Raw genomic sequence first — 14,310 nt, 5'->3', positions numbered from 1 at the left:
CACCTGTTTTTTTTTTTTTTTTTTTTTTTTTTTTTTTTTGATTCCCTGACCCTCTTTCTACCTCTATCATGTCGCCTCCAGTATCTGATACTGCCACCCTCATTTCCTCCCCCTCCATTCTGCTTCCTTGTACCCCTCTCCTTCTACATCTGGCTACTGTCCTGGTCCCCTCCTCAATTCTCTTCTCTTAGATTCAGTATGTCTGGCTTTATGTAGAGGTCCTTGATCCACTTGGGCTTGAGCTTTGTGAAAGGAGATAGCAGTGGGTCAGTTCGCATTCTTCTACATGATAGCCGCCAGTTGTGCCAGCACCATTTTTTGAAAATGCTCTTTTTTTCCACTGGGTGGTTTTAGCTTCTTTGCCAAAGATCAAGTAACCATAGGTGTACAGGTTGATTTCTGGGGCTTCAGTTCCATTCCATTGATCTACCTGCCTGTTTCTGTACAAATACCATGCAGTTTTTATCACTATTGCTCTGTAGTACAGCTTGAGGTCAGGGATGGTGATTCCTCCAGAAGTTTTTTATTGTTGAGAATTGCCCTTTCTAACTCCTTGAAGAATCGAGTTGGAATTTTGATGGGGATTGCATTGAATCTGTAGATTGCTTTGACAAGATGGCCATTTTTACTATATTAATCCTGCCAACCCATGAGCATGGGAGATCTTTCCGTCTTCTGAGATCTTCTACGATTTCTTTCTTTTCTTTAGGGATTTGAAGTTCTTATCATACAGATCTTTCACTTGCTTGGTTAGAGTCACACCAAGGTATTTTATATTATCTGTGACTATTGTGAAGGGTGTTGTTTCCCTAACTTCTTTCTCAGCCTGTTGATCCTTTGACTAGAGGAAGGCCACTGATTTTTTTTTTTTTAACTTAATTTTATATCCAGCCACTTTCCTGAAGTTGTTTATCAAGGTTAGGAGTTCTCTGGTGGAATTTGGGGGGTCGCTTAGGTATACTATAATATCATCTGCAAATATTTATATCTTGACTTTCTCCCTTCCAATTTGTATCCCTTTGATCTCTTTTTTGTTGTCTAATTGCTCTGACTAGAACTTTGAGTACTATATTGAATAGGTAGGGAGAGAGTGGGCAGCCTTGTCTAGTCCCTGATTATAGTGGGATTGCTTTGAGTTTCTCTCCATTTAGTTTGATGTTGGCTATTGGTTTGCTATATGTTGCTTTTGTTATATTTAGGAATGTATCTTGAATTCCTGTTCTCTCCAATACTTTTAACATGAATGGTTGTTTTATTTTGTCCAAGGCTTTTTGCCTAATGAGATGATCATGTGTTTTTTTCTTTAAGTTTGTTTATATAGTGGATTACTTTGATGGATTTCTGTATATTAAACCATTCCTACATCCCTGGGATGAAGCCTACTTGATCATGGTGAATGATTGTTTTGATGTGTTTTTATATTTGGGTTTTCGAGAACTTTTTAAAAAGATTTATGTATTTATTTATTTAATGTATGTGAATATACTGTAGCTGTACAGATGGTTGTGAACCTTCATGTGGTTGTTGGGAATTGAATTTTAATTTTTTAGGACCTCTGCTCGCTCTGGTTGGCCCTGCTTGCTTTGATCAACTCTGCTGGCTCAGTCCTTGCTTCCTCCCACCCAACGATTTATTATTATATGTAAGTACACTATAGCTGACTTCAGACACACCAGAAGAAGGCATCAGATCTCATTACGGGTGGGTGGTTGTGTGCCACCATGTGGTTGCTGGGATTTAAACTCAGGACCTTTGGAAGAGCTGTCAGTGTTCTTACTGCTGAGCCATCTTGCCAGCCCAGTTTGCAAGAATTTGAGTATTTTTGCATTGATATTCATAAGGAAAATTGGTCTTAGTTCTCTTTCTTTCTTGGGTCTTTTTGTGGTTTAGGTATCAGTATAACTGTGGCTTCATAGAAAGAATTGGGTAATGTTCCTTCAGTTTCTATTTTACGGAACAGTTTAAAGAGTTGGTATTCTATCTTCTTGGAAGGTCTGATAGAATTATGCACTAAAACCATCTGGCTCTGGGCTTTTCTTGGTTCTATTTCCTTAGGGGTTATAGGGCTGTTTAGATGTTTTATCTGATGCTGATTTAACTCTAATACCTGGTATCTGTCTAGAAAATCATCCATTTCATCTAGGTTTTCCAGTTTTGTTAACTATAGACTTTTGTAGTAGGATCTGATTGTTTTTTAAATTTCCTCAGTTTCTGTTGTTATGTCTCCCTTTTCATTTCTGATTTTGTTAATTAGGATACTGTCTCTGTGCCCTTTGGTTAGTCTGGCTAAGGGTTCATCTATATTGTTGATTTTCTCAAAGAACTAGCTCCTAGTTTTGTTGATTATTTGTGTAGTTCTTTTTGTTTCTACTTGGTTGATTTCAGCCCTGAGTTTGATTATTTCCTGCTGTCTACTCCTCTTGGATGTATTTACTTCTTTTTTTTTTCTAGAGCTTTCAGATGCGCTGTTAAGCTGCTAGCGTATGCTCACTCCAGTTTCTTTGTGGATGCACTCAGAGCTATGAATATTCCTCTTAGCACTGCTTTCATTGTGTCCCATACGTTTGGATACATATTGCTTACATTTTCATTGAATTCTAGAAAGTCTTTTATTTCCTTATTTCTTCCCTGACCAAGTTATCAATGAGTAGATAGTTGTTCAGCTTACACGTGTGTGTGGGCTTTCTGTTGTTTTGTTGTTATTGAAGACCAGCCTTAGTTCATGGTGGTCTAATGGAATAGATGAGATTAATTCAGTGTTCTTGTATCTGCTGAGGTTTGTTTTGTGTCCAAAAATGTGTTTGATTTTTGAGAAAGTACCATGAGGTGCTGAGAAGAAGTTATATTCTTTTGTTTTAGGGTGAAATGTTCTGTACAGGCTTGCCACTGTAGGGGTGTGTGTGTGTGTGTGTGTGTGTGTGTGTGTGTGTGTGATAATGCAAGTGTTTGGGCAAAGGCTTGCCACTGCATGGGTGTGGATGTCAGAGGACAGCTCTGTGGGATTGGCTCTCCTTCCCCATTATGTAGGTTCTAGGGATTCACTCAGGTCATCATGTTTCTGCCACCAGACTTTACCCACATAGTCATCTGGTTATCTCATTTGTAAACATAAAAACAAACTAACAAAAAATTCTTTTTATGAAGTAAAAACAGTTCCTTGGAATTATGTAATATTTATGTACAATGTTACTGGTGTGCATCTTAGAGTTTAGAAATAACATTGTCATAATAGGGGAGGAAAAGGAGTGGGCCTCCTTTGATGTACTCAAGCCTAGTCATATTGCAAAATTACATCTTCACAGCATTCAAGGTGCCAACCACTTTGTACATGGTGAGGGGTATGGGTACCTGACTATGGTTGCTGTGGGAGGCTCTCTACAATGGACAGCCTTGATCATCTCTCTTTTCCCATCGAAGGGTGAGGTCAAATGATTGGTGAATATTTGCAAGAGTTACCACTACAATATAGTCTCACAATTTATGTTGTTTGTGGTTAAGTTGGCTTTAGGATATAAGTCCTAAAAAGTCCTAAAAAGTTTTTGACATTTTTACTTTGAAACTGGTTATAGCCCCTAGTTTTGCACAGAACGTTCTTAAGGGTGATTGGTCTCCTCACTGAACTCCTGCTTCATAGACAGCTTGTGCCTTCGAAAAGATCAGAGAAGTTAGTAGTCCTATGCCTCTCATGGCAGTAGGTTTTTTTTTTTTTTTCCGAGACAGGGTTTCTCTGTATAGCTCTGACTGTCCTGGAACTCACTTTGTAGACCAGGCCGGCCTCGAACTCAGAAATCCACCTGCCTCTGCCTCCCGAGTGCTGGGATTAAAGGCATGCGCCACCACACCTGACTGGCAGTAGGTTTTCACATCCTGTTTGATGGTGTTTCTTTGGCTTCCTTTATTGTGGTTTTACTGAATTCAAGTGTATCCCTTTTAATGGTTCAAACTGAAATGTGGACGGACTCCAAATGCATCAGCACTGACTAGTGGGGAACCAGTGATTTTGTTTTCAAGGTTTTAGAGTAGGTTAGATCTTTCTTTTGTATAAACACCTTTCTCTCTTTTTTCCTTTAGACAGTTAGCAACTGCCTATAGTTACATTATGATCTCACTCTCCTTTCTGTTTTGGCAGATACTTTCTCATTTTAATCTCATTTAAATCGAGTGGTGAGGAAGTACTACTGTTAAAGTTTAGCATGAATACACCACACCCATGTTAGTGTGAACTTTTAGTAGCTGGGAATACACCACACCTATGTTAGTGTGAACTTTTAGTAGCTGGGAATACACCACACCTATTTTAGTGTGAACTTTTAGTAGCTGGGAATACACCACACCTATGTTAGCGTGAACTTTTAGTAGCTGAGAATATACCACACCTATGTTAGTGTGAACTTTTAGTAGCTGGGAATACACCACACCTATGTTAGTGTGAACTTTTAGTAGCTGGGAATACACCATACCCATGTTAGTGTGAACTTTTAGTAGCTGCATGCACAGCTTTACTTAATTTGCTTAGTAGCAGAATTTGCTCCCATTTTAGCCAATAGGTATGCTAATAAACGTTCTGTTAACAAAATATGCAAAATAATTTAAAAAGAGAAGGATTTATTTTTAGTTTGACTGTGTTAGGCCTTGTTTGGATATCAGAAGACAATGATAAGGGCTTCAGGGTAGACTTAACTGCTTACCTCTAAGCCAAGAGCAGAAGGAAGGTCTGGGATTCTACAATCCTCATTAGAATAACCTGTTGACTAAAGGCCCCCCTCCTAGCCTCGCTCCAGGCATGCTATGTATGATGGAGTGTTACTTGAAAACTTGAAACATTCAATGGAATGCTATGCTACTATTTTTTTTTTTTTTTAAGATTTTTTTTTACTTTATGTGTGTGTGCATACTCTCACTCTTCAGACACACCAGAAGAGGGCATCGGATCCCATTACAAATGGTTGTGACCCACTATGTGGTTGCTGGGAATTGAACTCAGGACCTCTGGAAGCGCTGAGCCATCTCTTCAGCGCCTACTACTATATTTAATTATTACTTTCTTATGGACTTAGATACTTTTTGGTGAAGATGTTAGATATAGTGAGCAGCAAATGATGATGAGATGTTTGACCGTGAACTCGTTGTCTTGTCCCCTCGGGCTAATTTCTGAAATATTACTGCTATTTTAGCAGCAAGGGAATTGAGGCTCTAATTTGTGAACATCTACCTTTTTTGTTGATAATTAAAGAGGTCGAGATGAGTGTGTGCTCATTGTTTTGTGTAGTATAGAACTCTGAGGGCCTAGTGCGGACTCTCTCATCCTTCTCTCAGGTGAGTCGGTCTATAACATGTCTACCGAGGAGACAGACTTCTTGCCTTGTTTATCTCTAGACGACTTGTAGGAGTCAGGAAAAGAATACGGCTCCCTTTTAACTCTGCCATTTCAGAATGGCAGATATAGAATCCAAGCGGGGAAATTGCCTTGGCCCTGGGAGAAGCTGCTGGATAGAGAAGAAGAGGACTGGCAAGTCTGTATGGTAGTTCACCACAGTCTTTCTGCCTTTGCAGTCTTTCGCAGTTCTTCTGGTTCTGTGGTTACTCTGGCTGTATCTCTGCCTTTGGCAGTCTTCTTGGACCTAGGCTGCTCATTCACTTAGAGTTCCGTCTTCAGAGGGATGAAGCATACATGGTGCAGCAGGAGTACCAGCTTCTTTTCCTTTTCTCTCTTAGCAAAATCAAAGCCTAGTCTCACATTTCCTCACATTTTCAAAGCTTTCCCATAGTTCTACAGAGACAAAACTCATAAGTTAAGTTTTATAGTGTGGAATAAAATCCGCTCGTTGTATTTTTTTTGCTTATAAGATCTTACCCTGACCTTAAAATGGCTACTGTTTACATGACAGGAAATTGAAACACTGAGTTGTTAGTCTGACTTACATATGTGGTATTAATAATATTCTTAGTCTGGATAACAACAATGGCTGAGTACCATTCCTACCTTTTCCACATTTCCCCCTGTGTTTCCCTTTCCACTCAAGAACACTCCATGTAAGGTATGACAAAATACAGATTGCTGTAAGTGAAGGGCAGTAGAGGATTAGCAACAATTGCTCAGGGTCAGAGAAACCAACTTACTGTGATTTTATTTTAAAAATTAAAAGAAGACACAAGTACAGGCGAGTCTAACAGATTATTCATCTCCTTTCAGCAGTGTTCTGTAAGTTGAGTCTTCTCAAAGGTCCCTCTAAGCAATGGATAAGGTTCTGGTTAAGGAAGCACAGGAAAGCTTTTCTGTCCCCTTGACAACTAGCTCTTCTAGGTGAGTATCTGCCTTGGTTGGCAGAATTGTAGTAATTCCTTGTGATTTCGGTGAAGTGACTTTGTGAGTCTCACAAGTCATCACATGCAGTACCTTTCCTAACTACACACTATGCCATTTCTAGATCAAGAATTATGAGGTCTCCTTCATACTGCGTCTCACAAATGCTTCAGTGTTACTGTGAGAAGACTTAGGTTTTGGTTTCTGCTGTGCTTTGAGCCCAACATCCTTCTTCAACGGATAGAACCAGAAAGTAGTTAGTGTGTTTACATGAGCATCGTGTGTCTTAAATGGCTGTAGATCTGTAATGTTTAATCTCGACACTGTTAAGACACTGTACGAATTTTATAGGTAACATTTAAAAGGATGGAAAGAAAAACCCAAGAATTTGCCCCAAAGGCCTGTGCTTATGTTGTAGTCTAAAAATGAATTTCTCATTCCTACTTGACTGACATTTTCCTATATTAAAATTAGGGATTGATCAATCATAAAAAGCACTTTATTTGAATACATAATAATATACAGTTTAATAAAAATGCATTTAATATTTTATTTAACTTTGAATTTTTCCTAATAAAATTACTTATTTTCTTTAAATGTTTCATTTTTAATTGTTAGAACTTTCATTTTTGAACCAGTCACATTTGTCATTTTCCTTAGTCTGGGAATTTTAGATTGGGATATTATTTTTACTTTAGTCATAGCACTGTATAATAGAAAAATGATACTATTAATTATATAACTTACTCAGAAATTTATATTATAGTTTTTGACAATATTTTAAAACAGGCCAAGTTTTAACCTGTAAAAATCAGAATTTCACGTGTGAAATCTGCTCACTTTTGTTTGAGACTTGAGCTCAGTTATTAATTTATTTTAGATCTTTGTGTTTTCAGACCTGTGTGCTCACTTCTTAAAATGGTACAGAATGTTTCTGAATAATCTTAACATAACCTGAAAATGTTAACTATACATCTTTTTGAACAGTAAATAGCGTTCCCTAGGTAGGGTTGTGAAGCAACAATGCCATGATATGCACGAGTTTAGTTTAGGGCTTATTTGTTCAGCTCTGAGCCTTGCTAAATTTAACTAGACTTGATGTCATCCCAGGGTACTCTGCCTGCAGCTAGTTTGTAAGACTCTGGATCAAATTAAATCAGGAAAGGAACACTAGTCTGGACTTTCTGACTAACAGTCATAATTGTGTGATTTTTCCAGGTGGCCTCCTTATAGCATCTGCTCATTTTGGTGCATATGTGTGTGGGACGGACATAGACTACAACACAGTTCATGGCTTGGGTGAGTAGAACTTAGAGTGATGATAGTCTGTGTTGTTAAGCCAAGTAGGCCTTTAAAATCATACAGTAGCTTTATGTGACATTTTAGTGTATAAAGCACAGCATTTTAATGTAATTTTCCATAAAACTTCTTTGTGTATCCACATTTGACAATATGATCACTCATGTATGAGATGTGAACCAGAAGAATATTAACATGAATAAGAAAAATCCCCTTCGACCCTGGCCAAGGACTTATCATCTTAATACAAGAAGGAGTTTGTTTGTTTGTTTGTTTGTTTTGTTTTGTTTTTAAAGGCAAACTAAGGTTGTTAAACGTGTTGAGAAGGAAAATACGAAAGAGATGGAGTGTCCATTTTGTAGTCAGCAAGTACATGTTAAAGATGTGTATATAGAAGGATGGGGCTGGAGAGATGGCTCAGTGGTTAAGAGCACTGATGATTTTCCCCAAAGACCCGAATTCAGTTCCCAGCATCCACATAGCAGCTCACACCTATCTGTAACTCTAGTTCCAAGGTTTCTGACACCCAAACACAGATACATATGCTGGCAAAACACCAGTGACCATAAAATATAAATAGGAGTAAATAAATAAATAAGTAGAAACATAGTTTCTGCTTAAGATTATGATTACTGATTTACTCAGCAATCATGCATTGAGTAAGGTTGAATTAATATTTAGTCTTTGAGTAACATATGAAAATTTAGATTTTTTTGACTAGAACATACTTGAAACTCTTCAGGTATCTACAAATTTAAAGATTCTGCCTTTAAATGAATGTAACTTGAAACATTAATTCACTTTAATTTTGTATCAATTACTGAAACTATTTAAAAACTTAAAAGCTTCACCAATGGTGTGTGATTGAATGGAAGTAGAGTAAAAAGTATATTTCCCATAGTGGAATGCTATTAAAAAATGCCAACTTAATTTATGCTTTTGAAATTGTTTATTTGTAATCCTCTATTGTAACTTGGATCAGTTGTTAAAACACTTCCCTTCACTCAGTATAGGTTAATTTAAAGGCTAATTTAAAGGCGAGGTTTAGTTACACATTCTGTTGCTGAAATCCTTGTATTCAACACTAATAACCTATTGCCCTACATTGATCTTTTTCCCCTAATTTTTTATTGATTCTTTGTGAATTTCATATCATGCATCCCAATCCTACCCATGTCCTTGTCTCACCATATCTGCTGTCTGCCCTTGTAGCCTCCCCCACCAAAAGAAAACAAACAAACCTCTCACTGTGGAAGCTGCTCTTTTGCCAAAAAAAAAAAAAAAAAAAAAAAAAAAGTACACCCTTTTACCGAAAAGCTTTTTTTGCAGATGTTTGTTGCCCTGAGTCATGGGTCTTCTTTGAGGTCTTTGGCTTCTGCTGCTGGATCAATACCGGACCCTCACCAGGATATCCTGTTTAATATCCTATTGTTGGCCTGTGTCATGAAGATACTAAAGCTTTGGTCTGGAGGACCAGCCCCCTCATGTACTCCAGCAGTTCATCGATGGGGGAAGTTCATAGTTGGGGTGGGCCATCTAAAAGTCCTGGATATGGGCCTGAGTGGTAGCTGAGTTGCTCAGCCTGACAGCTCTTCCGTGCTCACTCCATTAGAGCCAGCTCTCCAGCACTGCTCAGGAGAGGGGCAGGGCCAACTCACCCCAGCGCTGCAGCTGGTGAGTGGTGGAACCAGCTTACTCACTCTCAAACTACCAGGGCCTCCTCTACCATGCTGTCTAGGGTAGAGGTGGGGCTAGCTCTCTCTCCTACTGAAGGAGGGTGTCTTCTGTGTAGCCCCAGGAGGAGGTGGCCTCGTGGATGCTCTGTGTATTATGTTTGTATTAGAGTAAGTAAACTTCTAAGACTTACTCTAAAGTCTTACTTTACTGAACAGGGAAGCTGTCTTTCAGTTGTCTCTTTCTTGCCCAAGTGCTGCCTGAAAGCCTGCGATCTGCTTTTGGTCTCACTTTCGAATTGCCTGTGATCTTGGAGCATGAAGCCAACTGTTCATCCTGAAACACCCACTGAGGGTACAGAAGTACAGTTTGGGCAGTGTTGACTTTAAGAAGCTTCTGTGGTTTCCTAGGTGACATGCTCACTGGTGCTGATTTTATTCTTTGGACAGTTTTATTGCACTCTCTTTAAGGCTTTATGTTTTCATTTCTGTGTACAAGTTTTTCTCCTGTCATTTTTTTGTCTAATTCCTCATCTTTTTTTTTTTTTTTTTTTTTTTTTTGAAGTTTGTGTTACTGTAATGTCAATCATATTACAAAAAGTATATAATTATATAAGACTAATTGCAGGACATGGTGGTGCATGGCTATAATTTCTAGGATTACAGTAACTCTGGAAGTAGAAGCAGGAGGGTCTCTATGTTCCAGTCCCTGCCTCAAGAATAAGAATAAGGCTGGAACAAGCAGTTATGAAACTCGTACCTAGGGTAGAATTGTAGCTTCTGGTTTCTGTCTGTGTCCCAGAGCTGACTCTGTGCCACAGCTCTCCATACCCAAAGCCCACAGGTGAGACCACCACTCCTGCTCAAGTTTCTGACCCAACAGGGACCCATCCAGAGCCATCAGGACACAGGAACCAAGGAACAGCCTGGGACAGGATCCTTCTGGTTTCCATCTGCACCCAGGAGATGGCCCTGTGCCACAACTCTCAGTACCCAAATTCCACCTGGAGAGAGCTGGTTTCCTAAGAGTGCTGGCGCCCAGGCTTACAGGAGGGACAAGCCACAGTCAAAGACAGCAAGACCAGCTAAGACCACAGATAAGTAGATGGTGAGAGGCAAGGGCAAGAACATAAGCGACAGAAACCAAGGCTACTTGGCATCATCAGAACCCAGTTCTCCCACCACAGCAAGCCAGGGATACTCTAAGACACCAGGAAAAGCAAGATGCTGATTTAAAATCATATCTCATGATGATGATAGAGGACTTTGAGAAGGACATAAATAACTAACTCCCTTAAAGAAATACAGGAGAACTCAGGTAAACAAGTAGAAGCCCTTAAAGAGGAAGCACAATATCCCTTGAAGAATTACAGGAAAACAAAACCAAACAGGTGAAGGAATTGAACAGAACCATTCAAGATCTAAAATAAAAATGGAAATATAAACAATAAAAAAAAATCACAAAAGGAGACACCCTGGAGTTAGAAAACCTAGGAAAGAGGTCAGGAGTCATAGATGCAAGCATCAGCAGAACACCAGAGAAAGAAGGTACCGTAGACAACATTGACACAGCAGTCAAATACAATGCAAAAGGCTCCTAACACAAAACATCCAGAAATCCAGGACACAATGAGAACACCAAACCTAGGATAATAGGCACAGAAGAGAGCAAAGATTCCCAACTTAGAGGGCCAGTAAATATCTTCAACAAAATTATAGAAGAAAACGTCCCTAATCTAAAGAAAGAGATGCCTATAAACATTTAAGAAGCCTACAGAACTCCAAATAGACTGGACCAGAAAAGAAATTCCTCTCATCACATAATAGTCAAAACACCAAATGCATAAAACAAAGAAAGAATGTTAAAAACAGTAAGGGAAAAAAAAAAGGTCAAGTAACATATAAAGGTAGACCTATCAGAATTACACCAGACTTCTCACCAGAGACTATGAAAGCCAGAAGAACCTGGGCAGATGTCATACAGACCTTAGGAGAACACAAATGCCCGTCCAGGCTACTATACACAGCAAAATTCTCAATTTCCATAGATGGAGAAAATGAAATATTCCATGACAAAACCAAATTTGCATAGTATCTCTCCACAAACCCAGCCCTACACTACACCCTAGAAAAAGCAAGAAATCCAAAAGGCGATGGCCCAACGTCCTTAGTCATCAGGGAGATGCAAATCAAAACAGCCCTGAGATTCCACCTCACACCAGTCAGAATGGCTAAGATCAAAAACTCAGGTGACAGCAGATGCTGGCGAGGATGTGGAGAAAGAGGAACACTCCTCCACTGCTGGTGGGATTGCAAGCTGGTACAACCACTCTGGAAATCAGTCTGGCAGTTCCTCAGAAAATTGGACATAGTACTATCGGACGATCCAGTAATACCTCTTCTGGGCATATCCCCAGAAGATGTTCCAACTGGTAATAAGGACACATGCTCCACTATGTTCATAGCAGCCATATTTATAATAGCCAGAAGCTGGAAACAACCCAGATGTCCCTCAACAGAGGAATGGATACAGACATTTACACAAGGAGTACTTCTCAGCTGTTACAGTGACTTCATGAAATTTGCAGGAAAATGGATGGATCTAGAAAATATCTGATTGAGGTAACTTAGTCACAAAAGAACACACATAGTGTGTACTCACTGATAAGTGGATTTTAGACAAAGAGCGTGGAATGCCCACAATACAACTCACGTACCACATGAAGCTCAAGAGGAAGGAAGACCAATGAGTGGATGCTTCAGTCCTACTTAGAAGGAGGAACAAAATAATCAAGGGAAGTTGCTGAGCTTCTGTTAGTCTTCTGCTTTCTGTCTTCAAACAGTGACTTTTCCCCAGTAATGTTTCTGTCTTGTCTAGCTTCTGTATGGGCAACAGCTGCTGTGTTTCACAAGTTAGCATTCTCTATTTCTGTTTAATTTGTCTGATCAAACACTTGTTCAACATGGAAGGCTTTACTGCTGTGGGAAAAGTCATGTTCTTCTCGCTTATGTATCTTACTGATGAACACTTCATACTTCGAAAATATTGGCCACTTTAAAAAGTTATGTTTACTGTTCAAAATAATAAGGTGAAATAATATTTGCCTCATTGTATGCCTAGAATTAGGGTTACAAATGAATACACACTTTATGTGGGTAAGTACAGGTTTGCATGATCGTGAAAGTAGTTTTGGATAAACTAAAGAAATTAAGAACACTCTGATGGAATAATTTTCTACCTTCATTTTCTTTCTCTTTAGGAAAGGCTAGTAGAAAAAACCAGAAATGGCGTGGACCAGATGAAAACATCAGGGCAAATCTTCGTCAGTATGGCTTAGAGAGGTTTTACCTTGATGTCTTGGTTTCAGATGCGTCTAAGCCTTCCTGGAGGAAGGGAGCATATTTTGATGCAATCATCACAGATCGTGAGTTTGTTTGTTTGTTTGTTTGTTTGTTTAAGATTTATTTATTTATTATATGTAAGTACACTGTAGCTATCTTCAGACACTCCAGAAGAGGGAGTCAGATCTCGTTATGGGTGGTTGTGAGCCACCATGTGGTTGCACAGGATTTGAACTCTGGACCTTTGGAAGAGCAGTCGGGTGCTCTTACCCACTGAGCCATCTCACCAGCCCCGTGAATTTGTTTTAATAGAGTAGGAATGGGGTTAGTTTTCTGAATGACTTGTTAAATACAGCATATATGAGCACACTCTAAGATGACCACTTGTTCTGAGCTTCTTCTGACTCTTCCTCACATAAAAACAATGCAAAGTTAGGACTAAGCAGCAGGTTACTAATTTAAGTACTTAAGGATTTGTGGTTTCATTTTAGCAAATATATTTACCCCCCATCTGTAATATATGTATGTATGTATGTAATATGTATAGTTGTACATAATTTGCCATGTTTTCTCTTGCATTTTTTTGAAGCATGTATTTTTATATTGACTGTGGTTGTTTGTTACTATGGCAACTAGATCTAGCTTGTAGTTTATGGTACTGTGTCAACCTCAAGGGGTTTTAGCAATCTCACAGTTCTCCATAGGTAAAAGCCTGTATAGCATCTGTCTCCACTGGCATCGCCTCGCTAGACTTAGAGAAATGTGGGGCTGTACAAGCTGCTGGTCGTGTGAATCAACTCATTTTGGAACACTACAGGAGCATTTTAAATCTAACAAAAGGTCGTTCTGATGGCACTAAGATGTTGTGCGTGTGCATTGTGAAACTTGGGTGACCTTTCATTACTTAACCCCTCCTTTCACTGTGCACTTTCCTCTGTACTTCAGTGTGTGTTTTCTGAGGACACAGATCATATCTTAGCCACAGCATAGCAGTCAGTCTTAGGAAATTGACATAATAATTTAATCAACAGTTTAGTAGTCAATTTTGTCATAATTTTGACCACTAAAATTATGGAATTTTTTTTTTTCTTTGCGGTCACTTCAGAGGCAGGCACAGCATTTAGTAGTTTTAGGACTCCATTACTTAAAATGTGTCCACAGCCTTACACAGTTGTCCTTCCCTGGGCATTTTATGTTAACTATTTGGGGGTAGAATAATGCATAGGTGGTGTTTTTCCTCCCCTAGTGTCTTAGTTTGGGTTTCTATTGCTGTGACAAACTCCATGACCAAAAAGTAAGTTGGGAAGGAAAGGGTTTATTGGGCTTACACTTCCAGGTCATAGTCATTCATTGGAGGAAGTCAGGACAGGAAGCCAAGCAGAACAGAAACCTGGAGGCAGGAGCTGATGCAGGAGGGGTGCAGCTTACTGGTTTGCACCCCATGGCTTGCTTAGCCTGCTTTCTTATAGAATCCAGGACTACCGGGCAGGTGATATAGCACCACCTACAATGGGCTGGGCCCTCCCCCATTGACCACTAAGTGTGGTACCCTTACAGCTGGATCTCATGGGGACATTTCCTCAGCTGAGGCTCCTTTCTTTTGATGACTCTAGCTTATGTCAGTTTGACACACAAAACCAGCCAGTGTATCTGGTTATCACATTTCATTGCACACCACATGAGTCTGTCCCT

The 14,310-nt window shown here is 39.3% G+C and overlaps 1 protein-coding gene across 6 annotated transcripts in view; it reads left to right on the top strand.

The window, feature by feature from the left end:
• The window catches only part of Trmt11 (tRNA methyltransferase 11 homolog), a 66,767-nt gene that overhangs the window by 19,394 nt on the left and 33,063 nt on the right, over nucleotides 1–14,310 (top strand). For all 6 annotated transcript variants that reach the window (XM_029533211.1, XM_021221404.2, XM_021221402.1 and 3 more), the window contains 2 exons: nucleotides 7,523–7,603; nucleotides 12,537–12,701. In XM_029533211.1, the coding sequence (XP_029389071.1) occupies nucleotides 7,523–7,603; nucleotides 12,537–12,701 (246 nt within the window). The remainder of the gene's footprint in view (nucleotides 1–7,522; nucleotides 7,604–12,536; nucleotides 12,702–14,310) is intronic.

Source organism: Mus pahari, chromosome 21 (assembly GCF_900095145.1).
Source record: "Mus pahari chromosome 21, PAHARI_EIJ_v1.1, whole genome shotgun sequence".
Taxonomy (NCBI): Eukaryota; Metazoa; Chordata; class Mammalia; order Rodentia; family Muridae; genus Mus; species Mus pahari.
The sequence above is the reverse complement of the archived record's forward strand: the minus strand, read 5'-3'. Positions and strand labels throughout refer to the sequence as shown.